This window comes from Aplysia californica, unplaced genomic scaffold (genome assembly GCF_000002075.1).
Source record: "Aplysia californica isolate F4 #8 unplaced genomic scaffold, AplCal3.0 scaffold00011, whole genome shotgun sequence".
Taxonomy (NCBI): Eukaryota; Metazoa; Mollusca; class Gastropoda; order Aplysiida; family Aplysiidae; genus Aplysia; species Aplysia californica.
In genome coordinates, this window is record NW_004797281.1 from 229,393 (window position 1) to 244,764 (window position 15,372).

General features: G+C 42.4%; 1 protein-coding gene across 1 annotated transcript in view; it reads right to left on the reverse strand.

The window, feature by feature from the left end:
- Positions 1 to 1,093: 1,093 nt before the first annotated feature.
- Positions 1,094 to 15,372, reverse strand: part of LOC101855991 (cardioacceleratory peptide receptor) — a 17,974-nt gene continuing 3,695 nt past the window's right edge. Inside the window, exons 2-7 of the mRNA XM_005090009.3 lie at positions 11,901 to 12,040; positions 11,191 to 11,353; positions 9,040 to 9,141; positions 7,161 to 7,341; positions 2,686 to 2,805; positions 1,094 to 1,499 (exon numbers count right to left, since the gene is read on the reverse strand). Coding sequence (XP_005090066.1) covers positions 1,361 to 1,499; positions 2,686 to 2,805; positions 7,161 to 7,341; positions 9,040 to 9,141; positions 11,191 to 11,353; positions 11,901 to 12,040 — 845 coding nt within the window. The 3' untranslated portion in view covers positions 1,094 to 1,360. The remainder of the gene's footprint in view (positions 1,500 to 2,685; positions 2,806 to 7,160; positions 7,342 to 9,039; positions 9,142 to 11,190; positions 11,354 to 11,900; positions 12,041 to 15,372) is intronic.

The following is a 15,372-nucleotide window of genomic DNA, read 5'->3' on the forward strand; positions in this document are numbered from 1 at the left end:
AGAGAGAGAGAGAGAGAGAGAGAGAGGGGCAAGAGAGAAAGAGAAAGAGAGAGAAAGAAAGAGACAGTGAGAAAGACTGAGAGGCAAAGGTAGAGGAAGAAAAAAATTGTGAGAAAAAATGAGATACCTGAGCAGCAGACGAAAAAAGAGAGGGGGAAGGTGGGAGTTGGAGTAAAGAGGAGACAGAAAGACTTATGGGATTGCTGTGTCTGGGACCTTCAACGAGGTCTATTTGGGACTGGTCAAAAGCTCAATAGTGGATAAAACTCTAGGCCCTGGCGCGCTAGTGAGAAATGGAATGTACACAAAGGCCTTGATGAGCTCTCTCTGAGATCACGGGGTCGACACAGACGAATCTCGGATGTTCTGGGGGGGAGGGCGACAAGCACGCAATCGGAGACAGAATGTGTTGAAAGGGACGTTTAACCTATGCAATGAACATTGACCAATGGAGACAGAAAATGACAGTTCATGATGTCCCAGCGCGGAGTGTTCAATCGGAACCACGAACAATAACAATATATGACAAATATTATGAATACATGACCAACCTTAAAACATCTGAAAACAGATAGACCTATCATTCGACAGGATGGACATCCGAATTGGCACTTGTCTCCTGAAGCTGGTTTTAGTTTTAGTAAGAGGTTTACAGTACGTTCAACACAATTTGGTTTTGTAAGAACATAACTAAAAAGGCAGAAAGCTGTTGGAAATTTTCAAGACAGTATAGATGAGATCACTCTTTTTAGAACTAGTTATAAATTCCAATCCTTTGCCATAATCCGAAGGGCTAGAACATAGATGGTCGCTGGATTTGAAAAGTAAAAGAAAAAGTAACAATAAAATTAAAGTAAAGTAAGACTAGTTACAATTGTCTTTCGCGCAGGACGTGGGTGGGGCCATGTGAAGCTTTGTTCATGGCGTCAGGCAACCCGCCAAGTTGGCTCCACAGAGCGTGAAGACCCTGATTTTTGTAGAAGGTCAAATGAGTTCAGAATGGTGACCTTAGGGTTCGTATGTGTGTGTGTGTGTGCGTGTGTGCGTGCGTGTGTGTGTGTGTTTGTGTGTGTGTGTGTGTTTGTGTGTGTGCGTGCGTGCGTGCGTGCGTGCGTGCGTGTTTGTGTGTATGTGAGTGCGTGCGTGCGTGCGTGCGTGCGTACGAACTTACGTTCAATACGCAGGCCACTATTCATTCTCCTCCCGCAGTTCAAAATGAACCAGTCTTTTGCCACATCAAGAAATAAAGGTCTACACGAAAGACAGGACAATCCCGAGGCCAAAACGAGCAGCAGAGACCATCTAGTCGTCATCCGCACTTGACCTTCATATGTCTTACTGTTAACGTAATCGTACATGCTCACACTTCGTGCATGTCTGTGTTGCCGCGGACATGCAGACTGAGCAACTGCCGATCCGCTTCCGTCAGACTCTGGTCCACCAACGGCACTCGACTGCTGGTGACGTCACAGTTAATGTTACGGTGGTCTGAGGTAAGTCTGGGGAGAAGATTGACATGCCATTAATGAGCTATGAAAGTGTTTCGGTTTTTTTAAAGTCAGAAGACTGGAATTGAGAACGTTGCACACACTTAAAAGAAGCCCACCATCTTTAATTGCACGCTGTTGAAACCCCACAGTTTTCCGTTTTCTTGGTTAATACGTGAGATGCTCTCCTCCTCCGCCGTGCCTCACTCCCTCCCTTTCTCTCTCTCTTTCTCTCTCTCTCTCTCTCTCTCTCTCTCTCTCTCTCTCTCTCTCTCTCTCGCTCTCTCTCTCTCTTTCTTTGTCTCTCCCTATATTTCTGGCACTTTTCGTGCTTCTCTTGCAACTCATCTAGTATCTTTTTCCTCCTTTTTATAATTTGTGCTATTCTCTCTCAAATTCAAGCCCACACTCTGTGTGCCCCATCTTAATAGTTATTTATTAACGTCTTCCAGTTTATTTCAGTCTCTGCTCCATGTTGCTGTTCACGTGACTGTTTGAATACCAGTCTATTCACTCACTGTAAGTCCGTCTGCTTGCCTTCTCCCCCCCCCCTTTCTCTCTATCATGTCTCTCTCTCTTTCTCTCTCTCTCTCTCTCTCTCTCTCTCTCTCTCTCTCTCTCTCTCTCCCCCCCACTCTCCTCTCTCTCTCTCTCTCTCTCTCTCTGTGTGTGTGTGTGTGTGTGTGTGTGTGTGTGTGTGTGTGTGTGTGTGTGTGTGAGAGAGAGAGAGAGAGAGAGAAAGAAAGAAAGAAAGAACGAAGAAAAATGGGGAAAGAAAGAAAAGAGGAGTACAAAAAAAGAGAGATAGAGAGAGAGAAAGAGAGAGAGTGAGATGGGGAATGAGAGAGAGTGAGAGAGAGGGAGAAAGAGGGAGTGAGAAAGAGACAGAGAGAGAGAGAAAGTGAGAGAGAGGAGAAAGAGAGGGAGTTTGAGAGAGATACAGAGAGACAGACATACACACACAAACAGACAGACAGACAGACAGACACAGAGGCAGAGATAGAGACATAATCGGAGAGACAGTGTGTGTGTGTGTGTGTGTGTGCGTGTGTGTGTGTGTGTGAGAGAGAGAGAGAGAGAGAGAGAGAGAGAGAGAGGGAGGGAGAGAGAGAGAGAGAGAGAGAGAGAGAGAGAGAGAGACAGACAGACAGACAGACAGACAGACAGACAGACAGACACTGATACCATATCTCCCCACCTGAAGTCTTCGGTGTCGGTGACGCTGCTATACTCGCCAGGGAACGCCCCGGATTGAGGACTGTCCTGGATCAGACTCGGCCTTGACATCCGAGTCGTCCTCTGCTGACCCCTGGATGACCTGAATACACACCGGGAGGAAAACAAAAGAATTATTGTAGGTCAAAACCAAAAAAACAGCTTGCAAACTTAACCTGATCGAAGGAACCAGAGGCTATAATCAAACTGTGGTAAGCAGGGTCGTTTTTTAGCTTATTTAAGAGCATTTTCCCCCGATCGTCTGGCCTTGCTAGGGAATTTTGTAGTGTCTGGCTTATCTCTAGTCAATTAGGACGGCGTATTCTAAAGAAAGAAGTAGAATTTTTTTTTGTAGATATAGGTGTTTTTACGTCGACGTCGACAAAATTTTAATAATTTATGATGCAGGCCGTTTCGACTTCGCCTGACAAGGCCACCCGGGTTGAGAGGGATCCAACATCCCAACAGAAAAACCCACAAACACGACAAAACTTCTTCCCGTTCGGGAACCAAACTAGGGTGTCCTATGTGCGACCGCGAAGTGCCTAACCGCTACACCACAGACGCCAGTTCACAAGACACGAATGGACGTTTTTAAAGACAATAGACTTCATTGAGTAGATATACCAGATCAGCAACATACACAGATTTAAACATCAGAGCAATAATGCTCTCATTAGGTAGTTATGATGTTACAATGGTAGTAAACCGCATAGAATATACTTTAGAGCTTGAGTATACTCTTTATAAGTACAATTATTATTAATTATCATTATTATATCCTTGCACATTAACACACTTACAACTGTCCAATTGACAAAATTGAAATTGTGTAGTAGACTAATTTCTTCAAACCTGCTTCTCCTGGTTAAACCTGACTGTTGTGTTGATACCACGACAGACCTTACCCATGTTCTTATGCACCGTAGAATTGTAATTATAAATTGGCTGATTCAACAAGGTCATGCTCATAACTCTGCCTGAACTGCAACAGGGAACTGCTACTTTTTCTTTCCTCATCCTTGCTATCGTCATTTTCCTCTACTTCTTTTGTATGTTTGTCACACTCTTGTGACCAGCTATTTCGGGGGTGCCTTGTTGGCCGAAGCAGACTTTGTGCTGTTGAAGCTAAAGAGGTGAGAAGAGTAAGTCTGATTCCCTATAAGGACTTCTCTGTTGACATCAGCCCCTTGGCGCTCATAAGACCTCATGCAGTTGCGAGCGCCGTAAAACCTCTACTAAAAAAAGAAAAGAAAAGAAACGGGACCCCAAAGGTCAATGCTTGCCAACCTGGTAATTTTAACGCCCTGGGGATTACTCGGGTGGTTACAGGTTTTATTTAATGCCATGCTTGGAAACATTTCAGTTGCGGTAGGTAGTGAAGGGCTCACAGGCTTGAGTCCCTCTCCAAACCCCAACTCTATCCCAAAGCAAATGAAAATAACGCAATAAGCAGCTGAAACCGTTATGAACGCACGCAATGAACACAGATTGATCAACTTGGCGGCTTGCTCGTATCAACTTGGCTGCTTGCTCGTTTATCCAATCACTCTTGTCGCCGCTTACAGCTATAGTAACCTAACAACCAATCAAATGTCTTTAGGGCTCAGCATTTTATGAGCTAGTTCCCATGGCCCATCCTTAATGAAACTCTTCTTGTAAAAGATAGAAGACAGGAAAAAATAACACTGCACAGAGGGCTCACGCTGTCCTAGCCCTGACAATGGGCTGAAAGTTTATGACACACTTTCCCCAAGCGACACAGTTACCTATGCGCTCATTTGAGGTGCCGTCTACCTTTCGCCACTACACGGCCTAATCCAGCTCATAGACGGTATACGTCGCTGAGATTTAACAGTTATTAATTACCTCAAACCACTTTTGGGGGAACTTTTCCATCAGATAAATATTAATTAGAGAAATTTGGAGGTGAAACGGCTTCGTCCACCCCATCCAGAAGAATTTGACATGGAACAAAGAGATGGAAGACAAAGGTGACTCTTCTCGTTTGACTGCTTTTTTAAAATACCGTGGCTCGCCGTGAGTATAGACAAATCAGTACTCTTTAGTTCTTATTGCTTGCTAAGCCCCACCCAAATTCTGGCCCATCCACCGCCACTGAACATTATGTGCGTGGGCTGTGCGAGTAGTTCAGCCTCTTAAAGATCGCAAAAAAGGGAGGTGACTATACAACGTTGCCCTTCATTGCCGGAGGTGAAAAGTCGAATAACGACAACGCAAATATCGGTACAAAGAAGATATTTGTACATAAGAAGTTTGAGATAATGACCCGATTAAGAAGCGCATACTCACGAAAATGTCTCCCAAATCTCGGAGAAAGGAAGACAGACAGAATGAAACTACGAATGGATAGATTTACCACCAATAACCTGAACCCTGTCCCTCGTAAAACAAAAAGAAAAAGCGCACAAAATAACAAAACAAATAAACGCAGAAACAAACAAATAAACAAACAAAAAGCAAACGAAGACAAAGCCATCGCTGATTTCAGAGAGCGCACAGGGTAATTTCTTGACACGGGCCCAGAAACATCAATTTGTAATTTTTTTTCCACTTAGTTGTCGTTGCTGTCATCGCAAAAAGTTGAAAATAATGATTGGGGTAAATCATCATCTATTGAAATTGTGCTCCTGAAGCCAATAAAAAGGTTTTTTATTTTCTTTTTTTGTGTGCTTTATTAGACAATCTTTCAAATCTTAGCAAAAGACTGACTAATAGCAGAAGAAAAAAAATGTGTATTGACATAACATAATATACACTTTTGTTAAAAGTGTCTTTTGCGCATGACGTCAATGCGACCTAAATATGACCCCACGAGAATGGAGAACCCAGATGGGCGTAGTTTCTCCGATAAGTTCTTAATTGAGGACTCACATTTATTTATCTTTTTTAAAAAACTCGTCATTTTAAGGAGAGTGATGGATTTCGATATATTATCGAGAGGAAGAGAGGGCACTGAAAAATCGGTTTTGTCGGGTTTTCAAATTTTGTTTTATTAATAGTTTTGCGGCAAATGTAACAAAATAAGAGCTAAAGATAAGAGTGTTATTAAAGAGAAGCAAACACTGAAAGGAGAGAGAGAGATAAGGACGATAGTAGTTTCACCGGAAAGAAAGAGCAAACCACATCAGAGCACCCACTAAGAATGCACATCGATTTTTTAATTTGCTCATCATTGAAATGGAAAACGTTGTCCTGATTATACTGAAATAGATCCCCTGTCCACACAAACGAGTAGAAAGGGGTAAAGTAGGCCTATGCAGGCTAAGGATATTCCATTTACTGGCGGGAAATTATAGCATAACCACGCGTTCAATACCGGTTTTTGCGCCAAGAAAACTCCAACAGGTCATACCAATACAGATAGGTTGCTTTTTCGCATTCCCCTAAAAGTTTCGTTTTTAAGGTGTAGGGTTACAATAGTTATGCTGTCTTCAAATCTGTCATTTCAATCTTTTTGAAACTTTGCATGCTTATTCGGTACATCTTGGTGTTTGGTGCTCCTAATTTCAGTGGGGGGGGGGGGGGGGGGTTCTGTAGAAGAACATGAATGCTTGTAAACCGTTTTAACTAGAATATTCTTTTGGGAAATGGCAAAATAAATTCTCAGCAAGAAGTTCTTCCGCTAATTTACCTGCTAAAACTTGACCAATTACAACATCCACAATTTCCTCGGCTATCAGCTGGTAATCGTCACTAACACAGTACGTTTCAACAATTTCGCGCAAAGGGTACATGAAAAGTTTGATACACAAGATTACATCATTGCGCGGGACAGGGACTCCTGTTTGGCTCTCTTTCGGAAACAAATGGGATTGAAGGGTAAAGAGTCCAACAAACTATATCTTAATTAATCAATTTTCTAATCACATAGACGTCACTCAATTCTGTATTTCATCTGTGAATTAAATACACATTTTGTTGTCTCAGCTATGTGTCCTCAGTAGGGCTGGTGGTGCTAGTGTGTTTGTGAGAAAGAGACAAGTGGATATGGAGGCAAGATGAAAGAGACTATGAAACTACACCAAGACATTAGGAGAGATACACAGTGAAAGTTATATAATACACAAGGGAGGGAGAGGGAAAGGGGAGGAAGTTGGAGAGCACGATAGAGAGTATCAGAGAAAGAGAGAGAGAGAGAGAGAGAGAGAGCGAGAGATAGATAGATAGAGAGAGAGAGAGAGAATGAGAGAGAAAGAACGAGAGCAACATAAAGCGACTTAGAGCGTTAGACATAGAGAGAAAAACAGAGCGAGAGAGAGACACACACACAGAGAGAGAGAGAGAGAGAGAGAGAGAGAGAGAGAGAGAGAGAGAGAGAGAGGGAGAGAGAGAGAGAGGGAGCGAGAGAGCGAGAGAGCGAGAAAGAGATAACACAAAGGTCGCAACACCATGAAAACAATAGCATGTAAATCCAAAGTATCCGAGAGCACTAACCTGAGGTAGCTACAGATCCGTGTGCTGAAAACGCCGTAAATGACAGGGTTGGCGGCCGAGTTGAGTGGGGCTAGGCTCTGGACAAAGGTGGTGATCTTGGCCCAGCGCGGGGTGGCGGGAAGGGCGCCGTATACCTGACACAGGTTGAACACGAAGTACGGGCTCCAGCACAGGATGTACACTGAAAGTGTAAATCAATGTACAACTAGATAAGATAAGACACACCTTTATTGTCCAAATCCTGGCACATTGGTTTGTGTTTCACCCCGTACACACACATACACCCCCCCCCCCCCCCCCACAAACACACAAACTAACATACACACATACGCAATATGCCTGCACTCACAAACAGGCCCACAGTCACATGCATAATATAAATGAACAGTAATATAAACAATAATAATGACAATGACAATGACAATGACAATGACAATCTTTATTCATCTCGCAGGGAGAAATTTGTCTTGGTCGTTAACAATGGCAGTAGACGTTACAAAAGTTAGACTTAAAGGTGCACTCACGCAAACGCACAGGACATTATGCCAAGTAAATACATGTCTCACGGGCTGGGACAACCCGCTCCGTAAAACATTCATTCTCTCTCTCTCTCTCTCTCTCTCTCTCTCTCTCTCTCTCTCTCTCTCTCTGTTTCATTTGTAGCACTGTGTGTTCAGTAACCTCACTGCAGTTGGTACGAATTAATTTCTATATGTCTGTTCTTGCTTTTTTGGAAATGTATCGTTTACTGCTGGTCGAAAGTTGAAATTCCGATGTCAGTGGGTGGCTATGGTCACTAAGCATTATTTCCGCCTTTTTTAGAACGTTTGTCTTGTGCAATATTCAAAGTTACTTAGGTCTCTACCAATTGTTCTTGATGCCTTTTTTATCAACTTATTTAGTTTTATAATGTGCTGCCTTCCCAGATTGCTACCATAGCAAGTGATTCCAAAATTTATCAAAGTTTCTATTGTGGTGGTGTAGAAAATCTGAATCTGGATGGATGGATTCAGATTGAAAGACTTTAGTTTCCTAATGTTAAGCTAGATACCTACTGATTAATCTGATTGTAACTCAGTAGTATTCTGATGCATGCTCTAAGGTCATATGAATACTTATAACAACGTAGGATGATTAAGATGGAATAAGTTTGGCGGATGATGGTAAGAATGACCTTATGTATCTTTCTTTGTTACTGATCAGAGGCTTTTACTTCTGTCTGATATTTTTATTTGAGGCCACTCTCCTTTGTTCGAGGCTCAGCACAGGATCAACACTACAAGTGTAAAAGTAAACTGCTACAGAAGTGAGTGGGGGCTTAGCACAGGATGAACACTGCAAGGTGGACACGTACACCTGTCAGAGATTTATGAGATGAAATCAAAATGTAAGTGTTTTTACACCCCCATCGACACAATTCAGATCATTAAAGAGGCTAGCTTTAGAGCCAACCCGGGCTGAGAAGAACACAACGTCCCAGCAGAGATACCGAGTACTCGATACAAACCTCCCCACTCGGGAATGGAACTTGAGTGCGACGGCGAAGCGCTCAACTGTCCCACCACAGGCACCGTTTGGATAAGAGACGAGGAGAAGCGTGCGTTTTGAGTGAAGAGAAACGCATAGATACAAAAGCTGGCACAAAGTACAGGGGAAGGTGTGTTTCTGGTCTTCTATAATGGTACCAGTAAACGTTAACCCTTCATTCAACATTAGTTTGGCGTTCTCACGCATGTCTGGGCTCTCCACTCTCCTTGGGGCCACTTGTGGCTGGTCGAGACATAGTTACAAAAGACGTTTTCAATTTCTTTAAGAAAATAGGGAGCGGAACGGGGACGAAGGTGGAGGAGGTGGGGGATACTTGTACCCTCGAACTTACCAACAACGATAAGAAATGTCATCTTAATAGTTCGGATCTTGGCCTGGTTGATGATGCCGCCGGTACAACTGGAGCTCCGGAGTTCCCGGGTGGGTTCTGGGACTGGAGACGTACAGATAGTACAGTGATACTTTGTTGTAGATGGATAGATAGTAGGGTGATGCTTTGTGGTAGATGGATAGATAGTAGGATGATACATTGAGATCACTGAGTGACAGCGCAGGACTTATGTAAAGGGAATGTTGGGCAGGGCGAGAGACTGGGAGAGAGGGTGAGAGAGGGAAAGGGAGCAAGCGAGAGAGAGAGAGAGAGAGAGAGAGAGAGAGAGAGAGAGAGAGAGAGAGAAAGAGAGAGAGTGAGAGAGAAGAGTGCCCTCAGAGATATTACGAGCAGATGAGTGAGTTGATGAAAGCGAGTTTGGATGAGGCATGTGAGTACGCGGAGGGGAGATTGAGCAGACGAAAAGAATTATTGAATGAGTTTTGCGCGGACGACGTGAGTAAAACGAGTCCTCAAGCAGATCTGCAGACAGGACATTATTTTCTGAAAGAGCCCATGGGAAAAAACGAAAAACAATAAGCGCACCGCCCCACCCTTCAGATTCAAACTTCAATTTTCTGCTGGTTGAGTAGATCCTGAAACCAATGTACAACAGAGGTTGAGTACAATTTGGGGAAAAATACGAAACAAGAGCAGGGGAAATGAAGAATCACGTTTAAAGAGAGGAAGAAGACAACAGAGACTGTGAAAGAAGAAATACATTGAACTATATTAAGGTGGATTATGGGGGGAAAGGGGATCGGGGGGTGGGGGGCGGGGAAGGGGTGGGGTAAACTGTAAAAAAAGAATCTAATATAAAATATAGCCAAGCAAAGAAGATGAAACTAAGAAATGACAAATCTATAAAAATGGCCTTTGCAAATTGATGAAATGAAAGAGTCCGAAAGAATAAAAGAAACTATATAAAGGAAGGCACACCGGTGGGAGGAAAGATCAGATAGCACGAACGAACTGAATAAGCCAAAGAGATCAACAAAGACTCGAGAAAGAAGAGAAAGGAAGAAAACACAAAGTAGGGATAAGTAGAGATGAAATCAGCACGCACATTTTGTTGAAACAAGCTTTTTAAAAAAATTTTGAAACATTCCATCCTTTGCTCCTCACCCCTTCCCATACCTCATCCTCTCCTCCTTCTTCCCCAGGGGACACACAAGAAACCAGACCCCGTGCATGCAGGAAAACAAACCTATAGTGTCATCGGGAATTTCCTAAATCCCATGAATAGATAACTGCATTGATTATTGACTCCATACTCTGATCTTTTTGCAGTTTTGCAGAAAAGGAACCCGCTGATGATGAAAGTTATTCAAACACTCCCGTCTTCTTCTTTAAAAAATTATTTTTTTTTACATACAGTCAGTTTGTTACAAGGAAAATAAAAACAACTGATTTCGTCTGGGTCAAAACGTTTTCACGATACACGCAAAAATGAAAAGCAGTGAAGCGGAATACAGCTGAAGGAAAGTCATTGGGACCTCAGATATTCCACTTTGTGGTGGTCTTATTTCAGGACAGTTTTGGATTTCATGACAGTTTTGGAAACGTCTTTGTTGTTCATTGCAAATGAAGTTCACTAAAAAAGCTAGACGGTGTAGATAACCTCTGTCCCTGATGTCAAAAGTGTATTGCACCAGAAGTATTAAGAGAGACGTTGGTTTTTTTTCTAATTAGTTTGAGCTTAGGGCGTTCCTTACAGTATGCGCTAAAATGACATTGTAATGACCTAACACCCTCAACAGTAGGTAGTGTTATTGTAGATACGGACCCTGTGGTTTCCTTTCCACTCCTTCGTGTCTAACTGGAGAGGGTAATTAAAATAGTTGTAGAAGTTTGTAGATGCTTAACGCTCTCTTTAGATAATTTATTTGGTACTTCGACCTTGCCTCTCTGGCCAGGCCCAAACCGCGCTGAGAGGGATACAACGTCCCAGCAAAAATACGGAGGTACTCGATAACACTTCTCCTCGCGTTATGGCCGAATTCATGTTCTCTGCGTGCGACGGCGAAATGCCTAACCGCTACACCAACGATGCTGTTTCCAGTGTTTGGCGAGCCATACTCAAATTGCTTTCTATGAGAAAAAGGCGCATACCTGGATCGGCAGAGTTTCCTCTTTTCTTTATCTTCGGGGCTTTCTTCATGCTGATAGGTTGGACGCTACTGTTGAAGATGACAACGATAATGGCGAGGTAGCACACCAGAATGATGAGGGCAGGGATGAAGAACAGTGAGACGGCGATGAGGCTCAGGTAGATCTACAGGTCAAACATATGAATGGTTCAAGTGAGAAAAAGGATAAGTCTATTTTCAGAGAAAAACAAACTAACTTAAAGGGGATCGTAAAATGATTGGACTTTGTGTCCCATTTTCTTCATTATTCCCTGCTGTCTACCTTCCCCCTCCTCTTTTCCTCCTCCTCCTCCTCCTCCTTCTCCTCCTCCTCCTCCTCCTCCTCCTCCTCCTCCTCCTCCTCCTCCTCCTCCTCCTCCCTCCTCCTCCATTACCACCTTCCTCCTCCTCCTCCTCCTCCTCTTCCTCCTCCTCCTCCTCCTCCTCCTCCTCCTCCTCCTCCTCCTCCTCCTCCTCCTCTGCCTCTCCACTCCTCCTTTTCCTCCTACTCTTCCCCCTCCTCCCCCTTCTCTTCCTCCTGTTCCTTTTCATCATGCTCCTCATCACCATCACCCCAAACACCACCACTACCAAACACACGACAATTACCAACTAAAACATTGAGGGTGCCACATTCATCATCTACCTCCACAACACCGAACCACCAGCTAGAACATAACAATGATGGCTCACCTGCCAGCCGGAGAGCGAGAGTTCGAGTCCACACATGGGCCCTCCGTGTATCTCATGCACGTGGAACAGGACGAGCTGGGGCAGGGCAAAGGCCAGGGACAAGCCCCAGGCTAGGGAGACCAAGATTTTCACACGGAGCCCTGGTCAAGGAGGGTGGGGGGATAGAGCACGTACACAATGTAAGATAAGAGCGAGAGAGAGAGAGAGAGAGAGAGAGAGAGAGAGAGAGAGAGAGAGAGAGGCAGACCGACAGACAAACAGACAGACAGACAGACAGACAGACAGACAGACAGATAGCCAAACGACAGAGACAGAGAAAGAGACAGAGACAGAGAGAGCCAGAGACAGGGACAGGCCCAGGCGGGAGAGAGGAGGATAACGCACTAGACCATGTATTCAAGATGAGATAAGATAATAAGATAAGATAAGACTTTTAAGATAAGATAAGAGATAGGAAGAGAGAGTCAGAGACAGAGACAGAGACAGAGGTAGATAGGGAGAGAGAGAGAGAGAGAGAGAGAGAGAGAGAGAGAGAGAGAGAGAAAGGAACATTTAAAAGAATTGGACAGGAGAAGAGTAAAGATAGTGGAAAAAGAAATTATGCAGGAAAAAAATGCTATAAATATATTGTGTATTTCTGAGAATTGGGCACGCGAGAGAAGAGGCCGGAAACGAATTATTACATACGTAAAAGAACTAGACAGGTCAGAGAAAAAATGGCGGAGATAAGCAAACTATTACTAAACTAAGAGAACTATCATCATCATCATCATCATCATCATCATCATCATCATCATCTGAAACAACAACAACAACAACAAGATAAAAAAAAGCAACACCATAACAACATAGACCTTTTATCGACGGTTCCCCATGTCTGCCTTCGGTCGGTCACAATGTGCAATTAGAAAGAAATACACACCTTCCAGGCTATTAATTCAAATATATATGGCCATAACATTAGCTATTTCCAAAAAGGGTCATTCGTAATGTTGCAATTATAATCAAGTTCCCATTTCTGGAGAAATTTATGTCACAGCTTCAATGGGTTTTTTTACAAATTTAATTGCAGGGGCATTAACCACTGCGATATTTTCGTTCATCCCTTAGCGAGACAGGGGCCCCGAAATCAGATTCTGCTGGTGGAAGTTTTTCTGCAGGGTTTCATGACCCCCAACAGCAACACCAACAGCAACAGCAACATCAACAGCAATGTCAAAATAACAGCAACAGCATCAAAAGAAAAGAAAAAATCTTTGATTTAAAAAACTGAAAAGAAATACTCATATGCTAAAAAAAAAAAAAATGTTCAGAATGTTTCTATCGAGAGCAAAGCAATATACAGCCAAAATGAACCCACGTATAGAAAAGAAAACTAAAAATAATAATATAGGAAACAACGCGTCTAATATTACTCTCAGAAATACGTCCTGGTAGCTCTAAAAATATACGATGTTTAGGACATTAGCATTTCTCCTTCTCCCACTTCTTCAATAACACAGAAGGAATAACATGGGCCAACCCGTGCTCCTAGACCACATCAATCTATCGCCCAAAACCTGCGTGGCATGTACAGCGCTTAGCATCGGCCATCCCTCACCTCTGTCTCGTCAACCCAGTCTGCCTCCCCCCTCCCCTTTCCCCTTTTCTGCCCCCCTCCCCTTCCCACTCAAAAAAAAAAGAAAAAAAAAGAATTAATCCGCGCCATCCAGAACCAAACCACAAAATCACCGAATCTCCCCCCAATGAGTCTACTTGGGCGAAGTGGTGAAGTACCCTTAGATTCTTCATTGAGAGTTAATGGCGTCTGATGTGAAGTTGTTGAGCTTTTGGCTCTGATGTATGTTGATGATAAGAGTTCGATTTTCACGAAAGAAAGATAAGATTGTTTTGAATATTTTCGTCCTTCCTCTGAGATTTTTTTCCGTATAGTCTGGGTTGGACCTTACAGGCAGAGTCGAAGTAGGTTGCTTCACAAACGATCTTTATCTAACTTTCGGTCGATGAGGGTGTTGAACTTCTTCATATCTAGGATTTGTTGTGTTGTTGTGTTTGTTGTTGGATTTCAAGATATATCGGTTTTGTATAGAGTAGAAAGATTAATCTCATATGCAGCGAATGTAAATGGCAGTGAAAGGGGGGTATTCCTTTGTGTATTGTACGTTGTAAGAGCAGTTCTTGTCATGCAAAATAATAAAGTAGATCATAGAATATTTGAGTAATAAAGACGAGAGTGAAAGAATACTACATCGTACCATTATACAGTATACCATAGTACCATAGCATACCACATCGTACCATTATAAAGTGTACTATTATAGTACCATGGCATACTAAAACTTCAAACAAAAACCTCAGCGTGTAGTCTTGGCCTATAATACACAACAACACAGCATTGTACTTCATTCTATATATTGTAAGTTATATTATAGAGTGCAACAGAAGATAGAAACCCAGTTTCGCTGTGATAACATTGAATGGAGTAGAAAAATATAAACAATCTTGTCACACCATGCTCAAAAATTTAGTATTAGTATGCTGATATACGCCAGGGTAAATAAACAATATAGCTTTAAATTTTGATTGAGAGGACTGGAAATCTTTATGTAATAATGAGTTATGGACTTTACAAATTACATCAATCCCATTTCTGTGCTTATTCGTCTGTCTTCTGCGGTTCTCTCGAAACGACTCAGGATGACTTTAGACCATTCATTTTTCTGACCCCTTTATTTTTTTTTCCAACCTGATTTACTACCATTTAGAGATTTAAGTCGGCAGGGGATGGGTACACTCTGAAAGTCCCGACTCGTTGAAATGAAGGATTTTGATATGAAAGCATGTTTGCCTTCTACAGCCTCTCTTACAACTATTTCACCCCGTAAAGCCCTTTTTTGTCATTTACCTGGAATGTTAGTCACCACCATTCCTCAGAAGGTCAACATTTTATTTTTCTGTTTTCTCAAAACATGTTTTTTCTGTATACTTCTTTCAGTATCTCCACTTTTCACCCAATCTTTATGAAAGTTTCACAGAATGAAGATAAGACGTAACACCCAACTTTTTCCAGTTGAGATTTAAAAAAAAAATGAAATACATGTAGATTCTTGTTGGTGGTGTCTGGAGTGCGGTCTTTCACTAATGTTTTTGCAAACTTAAATACTAGATCTACCTCAGGGAAAAATTTATGAAACATTTTCTAATTCTTTTAGGAATAATTCAGCAAACAAATTTGTAAATCTATTGTCTACTGACATACATGCAAAATAACAACCAATTTCCATGAACAATAAGTGCGGTATTCATTTTGTAAGATATGTCAACAAAATCCAACATGGCCGCCGATTCCATGGCTACGTAATTTTTTTCTCAAATTTGAGAATTTTGAGACTCCTTGTTATATTTTTGTTATGTGTTCAATTTGGTCAAATTTGATCAACTAATAAGCAAGATAGCCTTCAGGAGTAACCCC